The sequence below is a fragment of the Penicillium mononematosum genome (assembly GCF_028829835.1).
Source record: "Penicillium mononematosum strain IBT 11891 chromosome Unknown utg000002l:1.0-8112719.0:1.0-8118358.0, whole genome shotgun sequence".
NCBI classification, from domain to species: Eukaryota; Fungi; Ascomycota; class Eurotiomycetes; order Eurotiales; family Aspergillaceae; genus Penicillium; species Penicillium mononematosum.
The window spans coordinates 8,095,225-8,112,951 of record NW_026643272.1 but is presented as its reverse complement, the minus strand read 5'-3'; the positions used below and the strand labels follow the sequence as shown (position 1 = coordinate 8,112,951).

At 43.8% G+C, this 17,727-nt stretch overlaps 6 protein-coding genes across 6 annotated transcripts; 4 read left to right on the top strand and 2 right to left on the bottom strand.

Moving 5' to 3' along the window:
• Positions 1–2,114: 2,114 nt before the first annotated feature.
• Positions 2,115–2,579, top strand: N7519_004887 (uncharacterized protein; the record flags this gene model as incomplete). The annotated part of the gene is made up of 1 exon (XM_057291663.1): positions 2,115–2,579. The coding sequence occupies one exon, from the start codon at positions 2,115–2,117 to the stop codon at positions 2,577–2,579; it is 465 nt and encodes a 154-aa protein (XP_057152865.1).
• Positions 2,580–5,662: 3,083 nt separating this feature from the next.
• Positions 5,663–6,795, top strand: N7519_004886 (uncharacterized protein; the record flags this gene model as incomplete). The annotated part of the gene is made up of 2 exons (XM_057291662.1): positions 5,663–6,524; positions 6,629–6,795. The coding sequence occupies 2 exons, from the start codon at positions 5,663–5,665 to the stop codon at positions 6,793–6,795; spliced, it is 1,029 nt and encodes a 342-aa protein (XP_057152864.1).
• A 903-nt stretch (positions 6,796–7,698) lies between these two features.
• N7519_004885 (putative amino acid transporter) lies at positions 7,699–9,395 on the bottom strand (the record flags this gene model as incomplete). The annotated part of the gene is made up of 2 exons (XM_057291661.1): positions 7,699–9,269; positions 9,338–9,395. 2 exons carry the CDS (start codon positions 9,393–9,395, stop codon positions 7,699–7,701), a joined length of 1,629 nt encoding a protein of 542 aa, XP_057152863.1.
• Positions 9,396–13,270: 3,875 nt separating this feature from the next.
• On the bottom strand, positions 13,271–14,905 carry N7519_004884 (transcription factor domain-containing protein; the record flags this gene model as incomplete). Its single annotated transcript, XM_057291660.1, has 1 exon — positions 13,271–14,905. The coding sequence occupies one exon, from the start codon at positions 14,903–14,905 to the stop codon at positions 13,271–13,273; it is 1,635 nt and encodes a 544-aa protein (XP_057152862.1).
• A 553-nt stretch (positions 14,906–15,458) lies between these two features.
• N7519_004883 (SDR family NAD(P)-dependent oxidoreductase) lies at positions 15,459–16,232 on the top strand (the record flags this gene model as incomplete). The annotated part of the gene is made up of 1 exon (XM_057291659.1): positions 15,459–16,232. One exon carries the CDS (start codon positions 15,459–15,461, stop codon positions 16,230–16,232), a length of 774 nt encoding a protein of 257 aa, XP_057152861.1.
• A 788-nt stretch (positions 16,233–17,020) lies between these two features.
• N7519_004882 (antibiotic biosynthesis monooxygenase family protein) lies at positions 17,021–17,404 on the top strand (the record flags this gene model as incomplete). Its single annotated transcript, XM_057291658.1, has 1 exon — positions 17,021–17,404. One exon carries the CDS (start codon positions 17,021–17,023, stop codon positions 17,402–17,404), a length of 384 nt encoding a protein of 127 aa, XP_057152860.1.
• Positions 17,405–17,727: the final 323 nt, after the last annotated feature.

Sequence of the window (17,727 nt, the reverse complement as noted above, 5' to 3'; positions counted from 1 at the left end):
GCTATAGCTGTGCTTTTACGGATACTACGATTAAGCGTCTTCTAAGGGGGGCTAAACTCCTAACCGATACCCTAAAGAAGTAGCTACTCCGATAGGTTAGAAAGGTAATAACTACTTAGAGTGCTATATATACCTTACTATTACTATCTCTCTATAATCTCTATATTTACGAACTGTATAAACGCTTAGGCCTTTACTATAATATTCTATATAAGGAATTGCTCCGACGATTATATGACTTATATATAAATCTTAGTATATAGGACGAGATAAAGGGTAGGAATAAGGCCTAGTTTAAATATATAGTAAGCAATCTAGAATCTAGGTAGCGGTTCCCGATCGCTAGCTCTAGTAAACCTAGGATTATAAACCTAGCGCTTATCTAATTATTGATATTCGTTTAACTATATAAGCGCTACTTTAGCTAAGACCCCAACCCTAGTATTAGGGACTTAGATTAGTAGCTAGATTAAGATAGAAGTATTATACTTCTAGGGCTATTTAGATAGTTAAGTGAGGATTTCGATAGGAATTACCTACGTAGCCTACGGGATTTGATAATAGAGGAATTTAATATATACGACTAGTATTACCTAGCCCGCCCGTTTAAGCCTTATATTAGTTAGGCTAGGAATATATAGTTTAGCTTAGTATAGTAGATAGTTCGATAGGACCCTATATACTATACTTTCTATATACTATACCGTCCTAATTATATATAGAAGCTAGTGTTATTTCTATATTACGCTAAGCGAATATATCCTAGAGAACGTACCTTCTTTCGCTATATTAATATAAATATCACCGACTTCGTGCGTAGTGGTCGGGGTAAGAATACGCTATAAGGGAGCCTCGCTCTCTCTAATAAGGATAGCTATAACTATACCGAATTACTCCTAGGTATATATCGCGATATCGATATATAGTATTAGCGGCTAATCGACCGAGGGTACGCTAAGGATAGGTTTATATAATATATCGACGCCGAGATATAGACTAAAGAGGACGAGGCCTACTTTAGCTATAGTTAGATAAAATAGATCTATTAGTTTAGGGATATATAGCTAAGTCTACCTAGCCTACCCTATAGGTCTACCGGCCCCGCGAGTTCCTAGTATATTAATATCCTACCTTAGTTCGTTACTATCGGTGATAATTATTAGACACTAGATATTATAGAATCTAGTACCTAGGATAACCTCTCGCGCTACTATCGTGATTTCTAGTCGGGCACTAAGACACTATCCGGTCTACCGAATAGTATATATAGTAGTTAAGTAGATAATATATTTCCTATAACCGTTCGGCTAGGACACTTAGGTACGATTTCAGATATACTAATTAGCTAGATGCGATAGGATATAGTAGACGTATAGAGGGAGTTAGATATTTTATTTAGCGATAACGAGGATATATTATAGAATTATATATAGGCCTAGAGACGAAACGCCTAGCGCCTATATTATACTACGTTTACTAACCTTATAGCTACTAAGAAGGAGGTATTTAGTAATAATTCCTACTTCTACCGGAGGGAATTAAACCTATCTACTACTCCGGAGTTTATCTATAATAGTATCTACTATATTAGGTTCTAGTATACTACTAATACTTTAGGACTTCCTAATACCGAAGTATATAGCCCTTCTACTAGCGACGATATAGAATATAATAAATCGGCTAATGTCGATATTAGAGAGTATAAAGATATCGAAAGGATATTTATAGATATATACTATAGTAGTACCTTTAGGTATATAGCTCCTCCTAACTTTTCTAGTATACGTCTATAGTATCTACCTATAGGTACTATTAATAATACGACTATAGGGTTCTATTCTATAGTTATTTAGTAAAGAATGTTAATTTATTCCTTTTAATATAATACGGTTTAGTAAAGAAAAATAGTCTAAAACTTTAAGTTTATAAATGAGACCTTTATCGATAGGAGCGTAGACTGTAGCTATAAATATAGAACTGTAGCTATGAATATAGAAAGGGTATAATTTAATATTTTTAAAGTATATTAAAGACCTAGCTTGATTCTGATTAACGTTTGGATTCTAACGTTTGGATTCTAGCGTTCTCGAGACCTCAGTCCTTTCATCTTATCTATGGAGCTCGAGACCTCAGTCCTTTTATCTCATCTCAGTCCTGTCATCTCATCTCAGTCCTGTCATCCCATCTCAGTCCTGTCTCCTCTCATCCCATCTCAGTCCTGTCTCCTCTCATCCCATCTCAGTCCTGTCTCCTCTCATCCCATCTCAGTCCTGTCTCCTCTCATCCCATCTCAGTCCTGTCTCCTCTCATCCCATCTCAGTTCTGTCTCCTCTCCTCTCATCTCATCTCAGTCCTGTCTCCTCTCATCATCTCAGTCCTGTCTCCTCATCTCATCTCAGTCCTGTCTCCTCATCTCATCTCAGTCCTATCTCCTCATCTCATCTCCGTCCTATCTCCTCAGTCCTTCTTCATCCACCACCATCCTCCTTCCATCTTCTTCATCCACCACCATCCTCCTTCCATCTTCCTTCTTCATTCTTCATCCACCAGCAGCATCCTCCATCTTTATCATCCACTAGCAGTATCCTCTATCTTTATCATCCACTAGCAGCATCCTCCATCTTCATCATCCACTAGCAGCATCCTCCATCTTCATCCTCCATCTTCATTATCTACTATCTTCATCCTCTATCTTCATCCACCACCATCTTCATCCTCCATCTTCATCCACCACTAGCATTATCTACAACTATCTACGACTATCTATAACCATCTACGACCACTATCATAGTAAGTTCCCCCTATATAACAACTTCTCCCCATATTTATATCTTTAGCTTAGTTTTACACTTTTCCCTTCGAGTACACTTCTCACTTCAAATACTAACATTCTCCTTTATCCTCTTCGAAGCCTTATTACTATTATCCGTTATAGTAGGAAATCAGATTATTCGCTAAGGAACTATCTTCTAGCGTCGTCCTACTCGTGATCGTCTATCGAACCCTATACTATAGCTCCTCTTTTACCTCCCCTACATTTAGCGAAGCCTCGCGGATTAGTTACTTCGAGCTCCCGAACCTAGTTTCTAGCTACACTTTAAAATCACCTATATCTAAGATACGGTTAATATAAATAACTACGAAGGTTGTTATATATTAGGATAAGATTACGAGATAGTAATATTCGACCTACGAATTATTTATAATCTTACTAACTATATACTCTCTTTTTAGCTCCCTACTAGAATAGAAGGGTATAGGTACGAATTGCTAGTATTGATTTTATAGGTCGCCTTATTCTAGGACACCTATAATACTACCGAACGTAATTATAAAAGCCTTATTAAGAACTAGTTCCTCCTTAGAAGCTCTTTTACCTAGCTTACATTTTATATCGCTAATCTCTACCGCGCGTTTACCCTCCTTATACGGAACTATATTAATACTTACGGATTATACCCTCGCTACCTAGTGAGTTTTCTATTCTATCTCTTTATTAACTTTACTAATCTTTTTACGTTATTACTAGAATACCTATTATATGTCCTACTATAACTAGCTCCTTAGCTATATACCGATTCCCTAAGAGATTAAGGCAGATAGAAGCCTAGAAAGGTTTATAGCTATATTATTATCCCGTTATAAATCGATTAGTATAGAAGACTATATCTACCTCTAGTATAGCGTAGTTAGGGCTTTTCAGTCGAATATAATATATATTACTAGAGATAGTGTAAATATGCCCTACTATAACGATATTAATACTATTATCGGACGGTTCTCTATTTCTATAATTCCTACCGAAGGACGTTAATAATTCTAGGAATGAAATTCTAGGGGGATAGGATACGGTGGGAAGTAGTTATTTATACTATACCGTTCTAATAGTCCTTAAAATATACACTCGATTATATATCTTTAATTAGTTTACTTTCTATACTTACCGGTTAGGGTTTACTTCTTTTTTTTTTTTTATACTAATTATAGTTTAATTAGCTTCTCTAGAGCTCGCTAGATCTTACTTCTCTTTCTTCCCGATCTTTTACTATTTTAAATAGAGTACTCTCTTACTCTATATCTTTACTCTACTTATAGACCTAACTTATAAGATAACACTTTCTAATATAAATAGAAAAGGTCGAAGATAAAGATAGATATATATATTCGTATATAGTATATCTACTAAGTTATTAGATTAGTATATATATAGGAAGTGGTTCGATCTTACTAAAATTGCACCACTAGATAGCTATATCTTCTATATACTCCTTATATAAATCTTAACTTACTATAAGTAATATTATAAGTGATATTTATTAGATTACTAACCCTAATATTGAAGTTAGAGCTACAAAGCTATAGTTATAGGCTAAGTCCTAAGCTATTACTAAAATAATTCCTAGATTTCAATCGCGCATACCTTAATCAACATAATATATTTTGGCTCGAAATTGAAACCTCAGAAAATTCACTACTATAAATAGAACTCTTAAAAATCTTAGTATCATCCGAGGCCTATAACAAAAACCAGTGGGCGTCTGAAAGTTAACTCATATGGGCGTTGACCCACTTTTTTTCTCCCATAGTAAACTTCAAAGCCCTAATTCAAGTTACGGTAACTTGTCCCACCCCCATAGGATAGACTTTAGATGGAAAAAGGAGAATCCTAGAGAAGCTAGGAATAGGTTCACGATAAATTTATACAAAGTTAGTATATTTAAAATGAATTTGTACGAAATTTATCTATTAATTTAAAGTGGTTAGATTATACGAAATGGTAGAATTGGTAGAATATATATTTGATATATAGTAGTGAATATATCCTGATATATTATACAGTCGCACCCTATTAAAAATAATTTAAAATTTTAATCGGCTACTATACCTTTATTTCTGGGTTAATGACTCTGAAATTCGAACACTATACTCTTTAAGATATAGAATAGATCTCTACAAATTTTCAGACCGATCCTCGTACGAGAAGGAATTCCAGTCTACTCGTAAAAAGTATTCCAGTCTACTCATGGCCCCACTTTTTCCTCCCATAGTTAAGCCAAAGTCCTAATTCTAGTCTACTAGACTGCGCCCACCCCTATGGGATAGAACCTTTCTGTTTTTTGACTTCTTTCCCCACCCCAGGTTTCCGGGGTTGGACCAAGGTTGATGAAAACCCCGCATATCAACCTCCAATGAGAGCCGCGAGTAATCACGAGGGCGATTTCGCTGGCAAATTTAGACTTTTAGATAGAATTGCAAATTCTGCCACTAATTTTGCCAAGCCTAGTAACATCCACCCGGTATTGGTGGGCTTCACCGGATGCAAAATTGTCAGCCAATGGAAAAATGTTCAGCCAAAAACCATACCAATAGTAATTACAGGTATCCACCAGTCGTTGTTCTGCCCATAACAAAAGCTGTTGTGTCCCTATTAATTTTTGTAGACCGGCAGTCACTTGAATGATTTAAACTTTGGTAATGGCTCTTTTCACTTCAACATACTCTTCCTCACTCTCGTCGTTCCCTGCCTCTCTTCCTGTTCAAATTATCGACGTACAATACCACTTCCTCTTAAACCCCAGCATATACCCAATTCGCCACCAGTGAGAGATGCAGCACGCCAACACCGGTTCCGTTGGCCTACACACCCTCGCCAACTTGCAACATGAATAGTTCCCCACAGAATCCGACATCGCCGTTAGGGTCGGGAAACAGAACTGTGGACCACGCGCTCGATATCAGCGTAGTCGTGTTAATATCGATCGCGCTATACAATGCTCTGGAACTGGCGATCCTCATTCTGCTCTCCTTCCGCCGCTATCGCAGCCTCTATTTTTGGTCTCTCTTGACGTCGGCCATTGGCGGTGTGATCCCATCCACTATTGGCGGTTTCTTGCAATTCTTCAACCTGGTGCCATTATGGCTAAGCTTGGTCTTGCAGATTGTTGGATGGGTCCTGATGGTGCCGAACCAGTCTGTGGTGCTCTACTCGCGATTACACCTGGTATCGCAAAGCAGGACGACGTTGGGCTTCGTGCGGGCGCTAATAATACTGTGTCTTATTGTGATTGTCGTGCCGACGATTGTGTTGAATGTGGGGTGGACCTATATGCCGCAGTCCCCCGCGTGGGTGCAGGGATACGCCGCTTATGAGCGGATCCAAGTGACTTGGTTCACATTGCAAGAGTGTTTTATCTCAGGGGTCTATATCTGGGAAGCCGTTCGAATAATTCGGCTCACTCCTAGGGACGACAAATGGCGACATAAAATCTTATACGAACTGCTGGCGGTCAACGTTGCAATTATTGTCATGGACTTGGCGGTGATAATTCTCCAGTATCTGAGCTATTACTTTTCGCATCTCATCTTGAAAGCGACAGTGTATAGTGTCAAGTTGAAGCTAGAGTATGCAGTGCTGAGTCTGCTGGTTTCGATCGTGCATTCGCGGGGCTCGGAGAGGCAATTCTGGCCGGTCGATCGAACGACGTCGAATATTCCCAGCACATGGTCTGTGGAGGCGGAAAGATGTTAAAAATTATGTTTTGCGTCAATTATGCCGGATGGAGACTTCGCATGTTCTTTAATGATCCTTATACATCCCCGGAGTTTTCCCAGCAATTGCAAGGACTAGTAATGCTAGCAAACGATAGCCAGCAAGGCTATGAGAAGAACCAAGAGTGTCTCAAGTCATATCCGCAGCACACTCACGACACTTGTGCTTCGGTTATGGGAGAGATCCTAGGCGCTTATGGGAGACCCCTCTTAGGACTATGCGTAGACATACATGGCTTGGAATAAGCTATATGGCTTGAAATAAGAGCGTACTACAGGTAAGACACATGGCACCCCGAGAGAAATCTAATAGGAGTGGTACTGGGATAAGAGACTACTTTTGTCACTGTGATAGAGCCATGTAGAGTATTCTGGAAGTGGTAACATGAAAGGAAGTTGATAGCAAACTATATTCAGCTAGCTCATTCCCAAGAGTAAGGGATCACTTGGAAGGCTGAGGATAAGTGACCTCTCTTAAGAGGTCTCTACTTATGGGAGAATCCCCTTGGGAGGAAATTAGTCACAGTACGTCCTGTTGTAGTTCAGAAGTATGATCGATTGTTATTACAAAGGGAAACATGGGACTATATATACAATGAGAACGTCAAGCTGATTGAAAATCAACTTGACTCTTCGTATAGATAACTCAGGGCTAATTCCGATAGCTGTCGGCGGCACGAGAACAAGGAGCAGAGTGGAATGGCTGTATTCGCATAGACTAACAGAAGACTGGGGGAGGAAGAGAGAGAGAGAGACTGAGAGAGAGGAGAGACAAACAACCAGACATGACTAGCCTGACAAACCAGGCAGCCACCTATGTCACGTGACCAGAAGCTCCAACAAGTACCTGTTGAGGGCTACAATACTGGAGAACTACTAGTGATGACTAGCATGGGGAAAATCAGGAAGAAGATGCATGGTATAAATCTATGGGAGACAGGCTGTATATGAAGCCTGTGCTAACAAAGAAATGGCAAACTGGCAAAGCAAAGGCTCAGTCTGCACACAATGAGACAGACATCCCATGTATGTCAACAGTACCTATCGTCACGACTTATTTACCCCAATAAATCAGGAATAACTTGATTTGTTTTGGCGCCATTTCAGTTTTGAACCGTTTGCTTCACACCCTAAAGGTGGATACGGTCATCAGTTAAACTGTAGAAACACGGTAGACATAGTGGTATAGATCATACAGGCAACCCCCATTGTAATTATCAACACATCTCCTCCTTTTTCCCACCAGGTAGTCGCAATACCTTTCCAATGCAGATAAGCCGGATAAACAAAAATTAAAGGAACACATGAAATAGATCCCACAAAAGCAACAAACTTATCCAAGTCCCTGGCACCCAGGGCTGCAATCAAGGCGCAAAGAACGACAATACCTGTCCTAAAGATATTCTTTTTCCACTTTATGAGGAGGTTTTGCTGGCCAGATTTGCGGTCGAATAACTTTCTCTCCATGATTCGCAAAGCAGGAAAAAGCTGTACCGGGGTGCCCACAAGAACAGCTAGCGAGAAGAATAACCGGACAGAATTGACGAATTTATCCGACTGTGGGAAATTGCTGATGATATTGATCTTCGTCTGGCTGCCGAATGCCCCGTATGAGAGAATCCCGACGGTCGCGAAAAGAAAAGTTATAAGAGCCATGACAATGTAGAGGATGCGATCAAACCGGTCCGGTTGTGACATCGAAGATTGTATGGGGAGAATCAGGCCTATCCCCTCGAACATGAATATTGATGACCCGATCGTCAGGGTAAATGTGTTGGGGTTGAAGAGCTTGACTGTGGGCTTCAAGCCCCGCTGAGAAATTTCCGAAATATCGTAGTAGTATATGTAGCCAATAGCGATGAAGATGAAGACATCAGCAAGTAGTGCAACTAATCCGAGTCGGGAGATTTTGCGAATGAAGGCAAGAGGCACGAGGATCACCAACTGCAGCGCGATTATTGTGGAAATGGACGGTGTGCTACTATTATAGGTGGCCACGCCCTCTATAAATGAACGCAGGTTATCCGCAGTAAAAGCAATGGCAGCACACACGAAACCAAGCTGCGTAGTCGCAATCGAAAGGCGAATAAGTGAGCGAAGATGGGGGCTGGAAATAGATTCCCCAATATCGCCGTAGCCACCACCATACCGTCGCCGGCATTGAAGCAGCAAATGAAAACAGACGGTTGTCAATATCGAGACTGTGACGAGAGCAATTGATGAAAAGAGTATGCCACCGTTGCGGAACGCCTTAGGGAGGAAAATGATCCCTGTTCCTATAAAGGCCTTGAGGAGTGTGAAGAAAGTTTTCATGTCTGACGCGTCCCCTTGAGAGCTTTCACGAATGGGAAGCAATGGCCTTCTTTCCGGCTCTACTTCATCCGCCGGGGTTCCGGCATTTTCAACGTCTGTCTCATCTTCCGACTCGACCAGGTCTTCACCGGCGAATCTTCCGTATAAGTCTAAGAACTCCATGAAGCTATTCGGTGCATATTTGTTGGCGAAGTCACGTTTGTTTCGCATCAAGAACTGCCGGCGAAACGCCCCTGGTTCATCGCGTATCGAGATCTCGAGATCATCGTCCGTTTCCAGCCTGGGAGGATGCGAGAATGTTGCTGCACGCTGATCCAATCCGGCCCGTCTTAAGCGAGCTTCAATACGATAGAGGTCGCGATGTGTATCGCCTCCTTGCAGTTTGAGAGAGGACTGTTGACCATGTCCTATGTATGCGGATCGTTGGCTCCCATCGTGTTCTGTAGTTTGCGTATCCCGCACATCACTATCATACTCAGTGGTGCCATCATAAGCCCCGGTAAATCGCGGATGTAGATGCCTAGAAATGACATTTCCCGTATTGTCGGGGGGGGTGTTCTAGGGATCGAGTATCCGCCATTATATTCCTAAACCTGATACCTTTTCCTGAATGCCCCTTTATTGATAGCAAATAAGCGTGGATAGGAAGCATACATATGTACTTATGAGGGTGATGTCGGGGGAGAGTACTCTAACCACAGCCGGATTACTCTGTCATGGAAGTATAACTTGACGTCATAACTACACCGGTCTCATTGGCCGAAAATATTCGTCGCAACATATAATATAGACAGCAACATTACTATATGTATAAAAGTTTAGGATTTCTGAATTTGTTAGTATCTAAAAGGTAGATGAGATCATGAAGATACAAAATAGTTTGTATTGTGTTCGGTGTGAAGGAAGTAAGACTGTATATAGGGACGGTCAAGTGACTATAGGAGATCTCGACAAATTCGTACCTTGAGTCTATGAATACCATACATGGTTGGGATAGCCGGAAGAATGTTGTAATGCGAGGAGCTTCATAGCTAGGAGTACAGAGATAGCCTGACAGCGGGCATACGGCAGAGTGAAGGCTGTAGTATAGCGAAAGCAGTTGAAAGTCCTTTTTAATTAGCGATTGGCTCTGGTGTACATACACTGCACCCCGACGGTCAGTTACCCAGCTATGTGGATATACTAAGAATGCGCAATTTATCCTCCTAATTTTGCTGGGCCATATGTTAAGACGGGCGTGAACTAAGATAACACCTTATTTGAATAAGTTAACCGTTTCCAGTTTTCAGTATGAAAAACGGCAATGCTTTTCACTCATTTAACTATATATGCGTCTTTCCTATTCTGGGCCTATTGACGGACTGGGCGTTAGTATTATGTGTCATTGAAATAATCACCCATAAGCCGTATTTTCATTTCTCATATCAATTAAGTGTAGGCATAAGGTTGGGTCAGATGGGACAGATATGTTCGTGTTATTATGACATATGTTGGATTATTTTCAGATCTCATCGTTCATGTCCCAGTTTGATGGCGTTTAGGTGAGAACTTCCTGTGAATAGGACGTACGGTAATCCCGACTTCAACCTGAGTCGGCCAACTCTGTGGGTTAGGGTGCAGAACCTTATAACTGCTCACTTACATAGTAGAGTAATCAAAAGTCTTGAGATTGACGGGCTAGGAGATTTCTCGGGCCAGGTTTCGAGGTCCATAAGATGCGATACAGCTATACGTGCCGCGTGCACGCCGTAGCTCACGTCCACACATGTTCGCCCCGGAGTCTCGACAAAAGATCCAACTAGGCCCAGATTGGAGATCGATTCGGGGGTAATGCAAGCCCGGTCTTCAAGGGATCTCGTCAATAGAGTTGAGCTCATTCGTGGCATTGCCCGTGGGATGATAATAGAACGCTGTAGGGCTTCCATTGCCCTATCTCTAGGAAGATCCAGATGATATAGGATCTCGGACATGACTTCTGCACCGGAGCAAGAGAGCATGTTTTTCTTAACGTGGTCACCTTCGATTTCGGGCAAGAGCGCAAAGCCCCAGAGGACACGGACGTCTTGCGGCTGTTGAGGGAAAACGGGTTGGACGGGGAGGGAAATATTTAATCCCCAGCTGCTATTCTTCATAATAATCATTGCACCCGCTTGACATGGGCATTGTGACAAGGATTCCAGATGGTCGAAAAACTCTATGTCCTCGGTTGTTACCGTGAAAGACTCCAACATAGACTCGGACTTGCGTGTGCAAAATGTGTAAGGGTTGCCAAGCCCCTGGTATTTGTTTCCAACTTCTAACCATAGTGACCAATTTGCATCGAGGTGATCACTTGCTTCAATTGAATGCCAAGCCGGGGGGTTGTCGTTTGTTCCAATTGCGCATCCCGAAACAGTTGACCCCAATGTAGCAAGGACAATGTCACTAGGTCCTAGTTTTTTTTGGAAATCCAGCCCATGCCGCGAAAGGCTTAATTGGGTGATCGCATATTGGTTCTGATTGAGGGTTGTCTCGATATTTCTTATTTTGGTGCCGAATTGAAAATCCACTCCCTGACTCTGGAGAAAGAAATATATGGGAAGGTATATTGACTCGTATTGATAGTGGCCAGTGATATCCAGGCAGCTTGAGATACTCAGGCTGCGAAAACCGGATAGGTATTGCCTAATAGCACGTCGAAATTCTGCGGCGCTATGCCAGGGCTGGAACCCAAACCTATCAATTTGGCAATTTCTCAAATCAGACCCAGGATCCAGCGGAGTGGATTATTCAATTACTCACTGAATTGACCAGATTGTCCAAAAGGTACTCTCGAAAAAGCTTCTCCGGAAAAATTCCCGTATTGCGACTCCTTGCAAGGTTTTCTCCCTTTTCACAAGGAGGCGTATTAGATTGATTCGATGGTTCCAACCTAGATTCAAAGACTCAGTGGGCAGATGCTTGAAGCATCCGTCTTTCTGAGAAATGAAACAAGCACGCCCTGTTCTATCGATAGCGAGTCGTTTCTCCTCTTGTTGAATGTCATCTAGAAATGATTGGCCCTCCGCCACTGCCGATGGAATCGTATCAAGAAAATCCTTCAAATCAGAGCCAATAGGAACAGGGAGACAACCTGCAAACTGATCATATCCTGCGTGTGCACTGCCCTGCCGATGTATTGTTTCTTGCAAGGACAAGTGTTCATCGAGGATGTGCACAGCAGAAGGAGGTAATTTGGCATGCGTTATCAGATAAACTGCTGATGCTAGAGATGCGGTTCCGCTTCCGAGAACCCAGGCCTCTGTGGCTTCTGGGGAGCGTTGATTGTGTCGGGAGGATCCGTCCATCGGGAGTGTCTGAGAGAAGGGAAATAAGAGGGTTTGGTAGGCGATTGCGGTAGAGTGCTCAAGGCAAAGAATACAATAAAGAAATGTCCTTTGCGAACACTTGGCCATCTAGGGCCATTATATGTCATCACAGTCCATCCGTGGTGGCGATACATGACGTTTAGAGTCTTAGCCAACACAAAAGCCCAACACCTTCCATCCCATGGACCTACTGCCCCGATTTGTTTGAGCCATGGCTCTAGATACCCAAGTAACTCGTCGAGTAACGAGCGAGGAGTATATATATATCCATATTCCAAAAGCGTGACATATTATTCGTAGTTAACCGCATCATGGTACCCCGAACCTAATAGTCGTGATATCGGTCCAACAATAGTATTCTCGAGGCGAAAGAAATCAGCCCTTGGGGGTGATTAATGGGATGGTATTTGGCTTTTATGGCATCTGAGAAATGCTGACTTAACATCCTTGACCTCCAGGGCTGTCAATCGGTACCTAGGTAGATATCCCTTCATCGCAGCATTTATTTTCTATATAACCCACTCCAGCCAAATAGCTGAATTATTTGCACACTTGTTTAAACTACTTAAGGCGCGTCTTGGCTGGCATTTTTGTTGCTTTTTATGACAAGCAAGTCTTCTGGGTGATTAAAAAAAAATCTAAAATGTTCTCAGACAAGGAAGCAAGGTGCGGAAAGGATCGGCTCTCTGGCAGATCACCAACGGAGATGTTCAAGCCCGAAACTGTCCCTGGACTTTCGACTAAACCAACACCCGAAAGATCCAGGGGATGGCACGCGGGATAGGAATAACGCATGCGTGATAAAGGCTCTGAAAAAGAAAAAGGCGTCTCAGGGCACATTGATAGCGGTTGTCGTGCATCATTGGTGGTGTTCAGATGCTGTGGTGCCACTACAGGAAACGAACGGGAGTACTGACGTGCAAGCGTTGACGCAGGGATACGGGAGATGACCAGCTGTCGCCTCCTGGCTTGGATAGCTCGCTCCTTAAGCTGGGAGACAATTAACCAAATCTCCTGCTGCGCGCATGCCCCTTGCGACTCCCACAGGGGGAGGACATAATCTACTGCACGCCAAGCACGGTCCGCATCAGTGCCCAGGGACGGAGACAGAGCTCTGTCAGGACAAAGGAAAGCGCATGCCACTGATTGTTATTTTTGAACATCCAAGTCCAATTGCCAAGGTCTTTCTGGTTGGTCTCTAAGATAACCGAGAGCTCGATTATATCGATTGATGTCGCAAATAGAAACTCCCGAATGTCCGCTTTGAGGCCTGTATTCGACATATCTCCGGACGTCACAGGATCATAGACAGAAACTCGGAGTTTAGCGAGGACTAGCCAAGAAATGGTAGCACAGAGCCAATGGACAGTGGCTGTTGTGCTAGAATATTGAAGATATTTTTCGCGCAGACGATGCTCCAGGCCAATAACGTGCTGCTGGCGACTCGCCAACGAATCCTCGGGAGAGTAATCGGGTTCTGTGAACGATGAATATTTCAGGAGACGATAAGTAGCTGTTATCTCGAACCTGATCAGGGAAAAAGTCATGTCTGTATAACCCGAGCGTTCACACGGAAACCCTTCGGCCCCGAGAACCAGGTCTTCATCGTTGATGTTTAGTGGAAATCTGGTGTCAAACTGCCCATCATGGATGAGCGGCTCGGTACAATGATCCTCCGCAGATTGCACATCCAGCGCCAAGATATGCCACCAAACTCGGCGCGACATCTCAGCATTCATGGGAAATGTAGCGGATAGAGCGCTTTCGCGATGAAGCTCCAATCGTTGCGCGAGTCGCAATATGACCGCTGTCATGGTCCAGGCAAAATCTCCTTTATCATGCCGTCGAATGGAGATCAGGTACAAGAGGGCAGATTGAAGCAAGGTAAGGTCACGAGAGTTGAATAAATCAGCCTCGGTGAGCGCTTGCTCGACAGCCAACCGGTATCGAACGACTACCGACTCTTGCTGTTCGCCAAGTTTGTCGAAACACTGAGCAGGTGTCATGCTCATGATCGCAGATAGGTATACGGCGCAAACCAGTGCCTTTTCTGTTGCTTCAAGAGTATCCAGAGTATCCTCAGATTCGTTCACTTGCGCCAGAATATTTTCCAGACTTTGCCGATGTACGATGGTCACAAGCGGAGCCACGTTCTCCAGGTAACTTTGCCAAATTGTCTGCCGCTGCAGGGGGTTCGGTCGGATAAATGGCAAGCGATGCGCTATGAGGTTAGGGCCAAAAAGCAGTCTGCTATTGATTCCCTGCAGTTCTAGTTCGATACTACCCCGTCCTTGATTGTTATCCGGGGATGTATCAACGAGATCTCCCGGAGTCACTGTGGCGTTCGTGTCGGTTGATCTTTCTCGCACAGGGTGCGAGTATGAACCTGCCGACGAGGCAGGTGTCTTATCGCGTAATCTTATATTTTCACCGAGGTCGAAGATTGCTTGCTCTAGCCGGCGCATTCTCGCTGTCAACTCTGAAGTTTGAGTGTGTCTTTTCTTTTGGGCATTTCGCGCAGGACGTGGAAAGGTACACTCGGCATTGGCTTTGATGCAGTTCGAACACGGGTCGTGCCGGTTACAACGAATTTTCTTCTGTCGACAGTAGACGCAGCTCAGCGATTTCAGCTTTACAGCTCGTGATGGCACCCCTCGTTGGTGCGCATCGGCACCTCCTGAGACATGGGCCTGCATTCCAAGAAGTCAAGTTGGAGCTTGGCATCAAGGCATCAACTGGACGATATTGGTTTATGATGGACACGGTACGTACAACATTTGCTAAATATGAGTGCACGAGGATCCAAGCCAGGTAGTTGAATCCCCTCCCTAAGGTGATCTACAGTTCCATTCTTGGGGATGATTGACATCGGTTGCCGGGCAGCTCCTACCGTCACTTCGGCTTTCGGCGTCATAAAATTGTCCGAAGTCCGAAAAAGAACCCGACTCCACTTTGTTAGTATCCACTCACTACGGAGTGCTGAGTAGTCCACTTCGGCCTACACCTCGCCATGAGATATAACGATCAAAGTCACATCAAAGTGGTTATCATGCACTTAGCCGTCTGCTTTCGGAACATGTCTGTTGGAAGCGCAGTGGGTTGAACCACCGATCGCCTCCAAGTAGGGGATCTTCCAGGTAAACCAGTCTAACGTGATAGGCGAAACCATCTGAAATCTGTGCGTGAGATTTAAAGCCAAGCACTTAGTTGCCCGGTAGCTTTTTTACGCTCAAAGTGACCATCCACAACATGACATGTCCTGGTTGCACAGTTGATTCGGCCTGTCCTAGCCAACAGCCTCTGAAAGAAAAGGTCGCTGTCACCAGTGGCTCCCACGGAGAAATCGGTGTTCAGATCGCTCGAGAACTCTCGGCTTGCGGTGCGAACATCGTCATAAACTATCCTTCTCCTCGTCGACAACGCGCAGAGGCAGTCGCGTCCAGTTTGCATACGCCTAGCATCACAGTGGAAGCCGATATTTCTACTATTTCTACCCCTGAGGGGCCACGGAATCTTATCAAGGCGGCTGTTGCATCCTTCGGAGCAATTGACATCCTACTCAATAATGTCGGGAAAGCTGTGGACCTGCCATTCGAAGAGCAGACACTTGAGCATTGGGGAGATTTGGTGAACCTCAACGGTCGAGGAACATTCCTTCTCACCCAAGCGGCCCTTCCTCATCTTGCTTCTCGGGGGTCGCGAATCATCAACATCTCCAGCATCTCGGCAAAGGAAGGAATTCCTTTGCAGACAATCCTATCCAGAAGCAAAGCTATGGTTGAAAGCTTCACCAAGGTGTGGGCGAAAGAATCACCTCCGAAATACAACTGCACCATGAACTGTGTGTCACCTGGACCCACGCGAACGGAAGCATTTAATGCGGCAAGTGCGGATTTCATGGGAGTCATCAAGCCCCTGCTTGAAAGCACCCCAGTTGCCAGCAGAGCCGCTGAGACAAGCGAGATAGCGTACGCTGTGTACATGGCTGAATGGGGTCAATTTGGTTGTCAGTGGGGGGGTTAACTGTCTGAGTTGAATCTGATCATTCATCATTTATCACTCAACCAATTTTTTCTCTATTTCTGTATCCCCTGGGCACGTCAGAAGATGAATGAATACTATGTATCTTATTAGATGACGTGTGTGTCCAGCCATTTGACATATCCACTTCAACTTCGTTTTCATAGAAGAGGAACCCTGTAGCAGGGGCTTGTTAGGCTACCTACGGAGATTGCAGTCAGTGGTAGGTTGTCGATTCACAAACTTGGCCCTGGTAATTACATTCTTAAAAACGACCTTCGTCTGTTTAGGCCGTAAGGAACTATATTTCCGTGATTAGATAAATGGCTGACATGGTAGGCTCCCTGCCAGGTCCAGCAGCGCCAATAGATCGTGGCCTTTCTGTGAATACTCATTAGTCCATGTAGGAGATTATATCGACTCGATCCAGATGAATCAACCAGAAATACGATGCACTGTGACGCCAGGATAAGGCGAAAGATCTATAGTGCCTCCGATTATGCTCGTGATGATTGCAGACCGGAACCAGGATAGCGCGAAGACCGTGAGTACTCCACTCCATAAAACACAAGACATTCTTTTCCCGGGCTCCGGACTCTCTCAGTGCCGAACTGCGGTCCAACAACACCTGCGTGAGCGAATATAAAAGGATGTCCGTATGCCAACGAAGATATTCACTCGGCACTCATCGCAAACGCAAAGTTCATCACCAAAGTATGCCCGCATTATTATGAATGAAGTAGTATGTGCTAATCCGTTATCTCAGGTTACCATCATTCATCTCTCACAAAATGGCGCCTATTCACAAACCCCTCGATCGCTCCACCACCTTCGAAGCCATGCTTTCTGTCAACCCTTCCGTAGGGCCTATCGTTCTTCTCAATATCATTTCGCTCCCCCCTGGGGCAGATAAGGAGTCATTCCTGAAAACTTGGAGCCGTACCGCCGATGTTCTCAAGACAGCGCCTGGTCACATCTCCACTCAGCTACACAACGCTATTGGAGATGGTAATTTTATCGTCAACTACGCCGTTTGGGAGAACAATGAAGACTTGAGGAACGGCTTAGCTATTCCTGAATTCAGGAAGATCTGCGAGGACTTCCCGGAGGGCACCGAGTTCCGCGCATCCGTCCTGCAGAAAGCTGCCATTCCTGGAGTTTGCGTGGGGCTGTGAATTTTCTCAACCAACAGCAAATCTGACAGGGAGCTATGGATCAGTAGTTGAAACGATATGGCATGCCAGCCAAGATATGTACTGTACTGTCTGCCGAGTTCTTACTTATCTACGAGGCTTCTTCCATTAGTCAATTTTACTTTACGTTCAACTCGCAGCACAACGTGTTCAATTGAATAGTATTCGTTTTTCTATTTCTTTTGTCTTTCGTTGTAAACGTTTCCGGTGGATATGCGCAACCCGTGCGCCATCTAATTGAAATATTGTATTCTCGATATATCCCTATAGACCTTTGTCTCAAGCCCTTATAAGACCCTTAATAG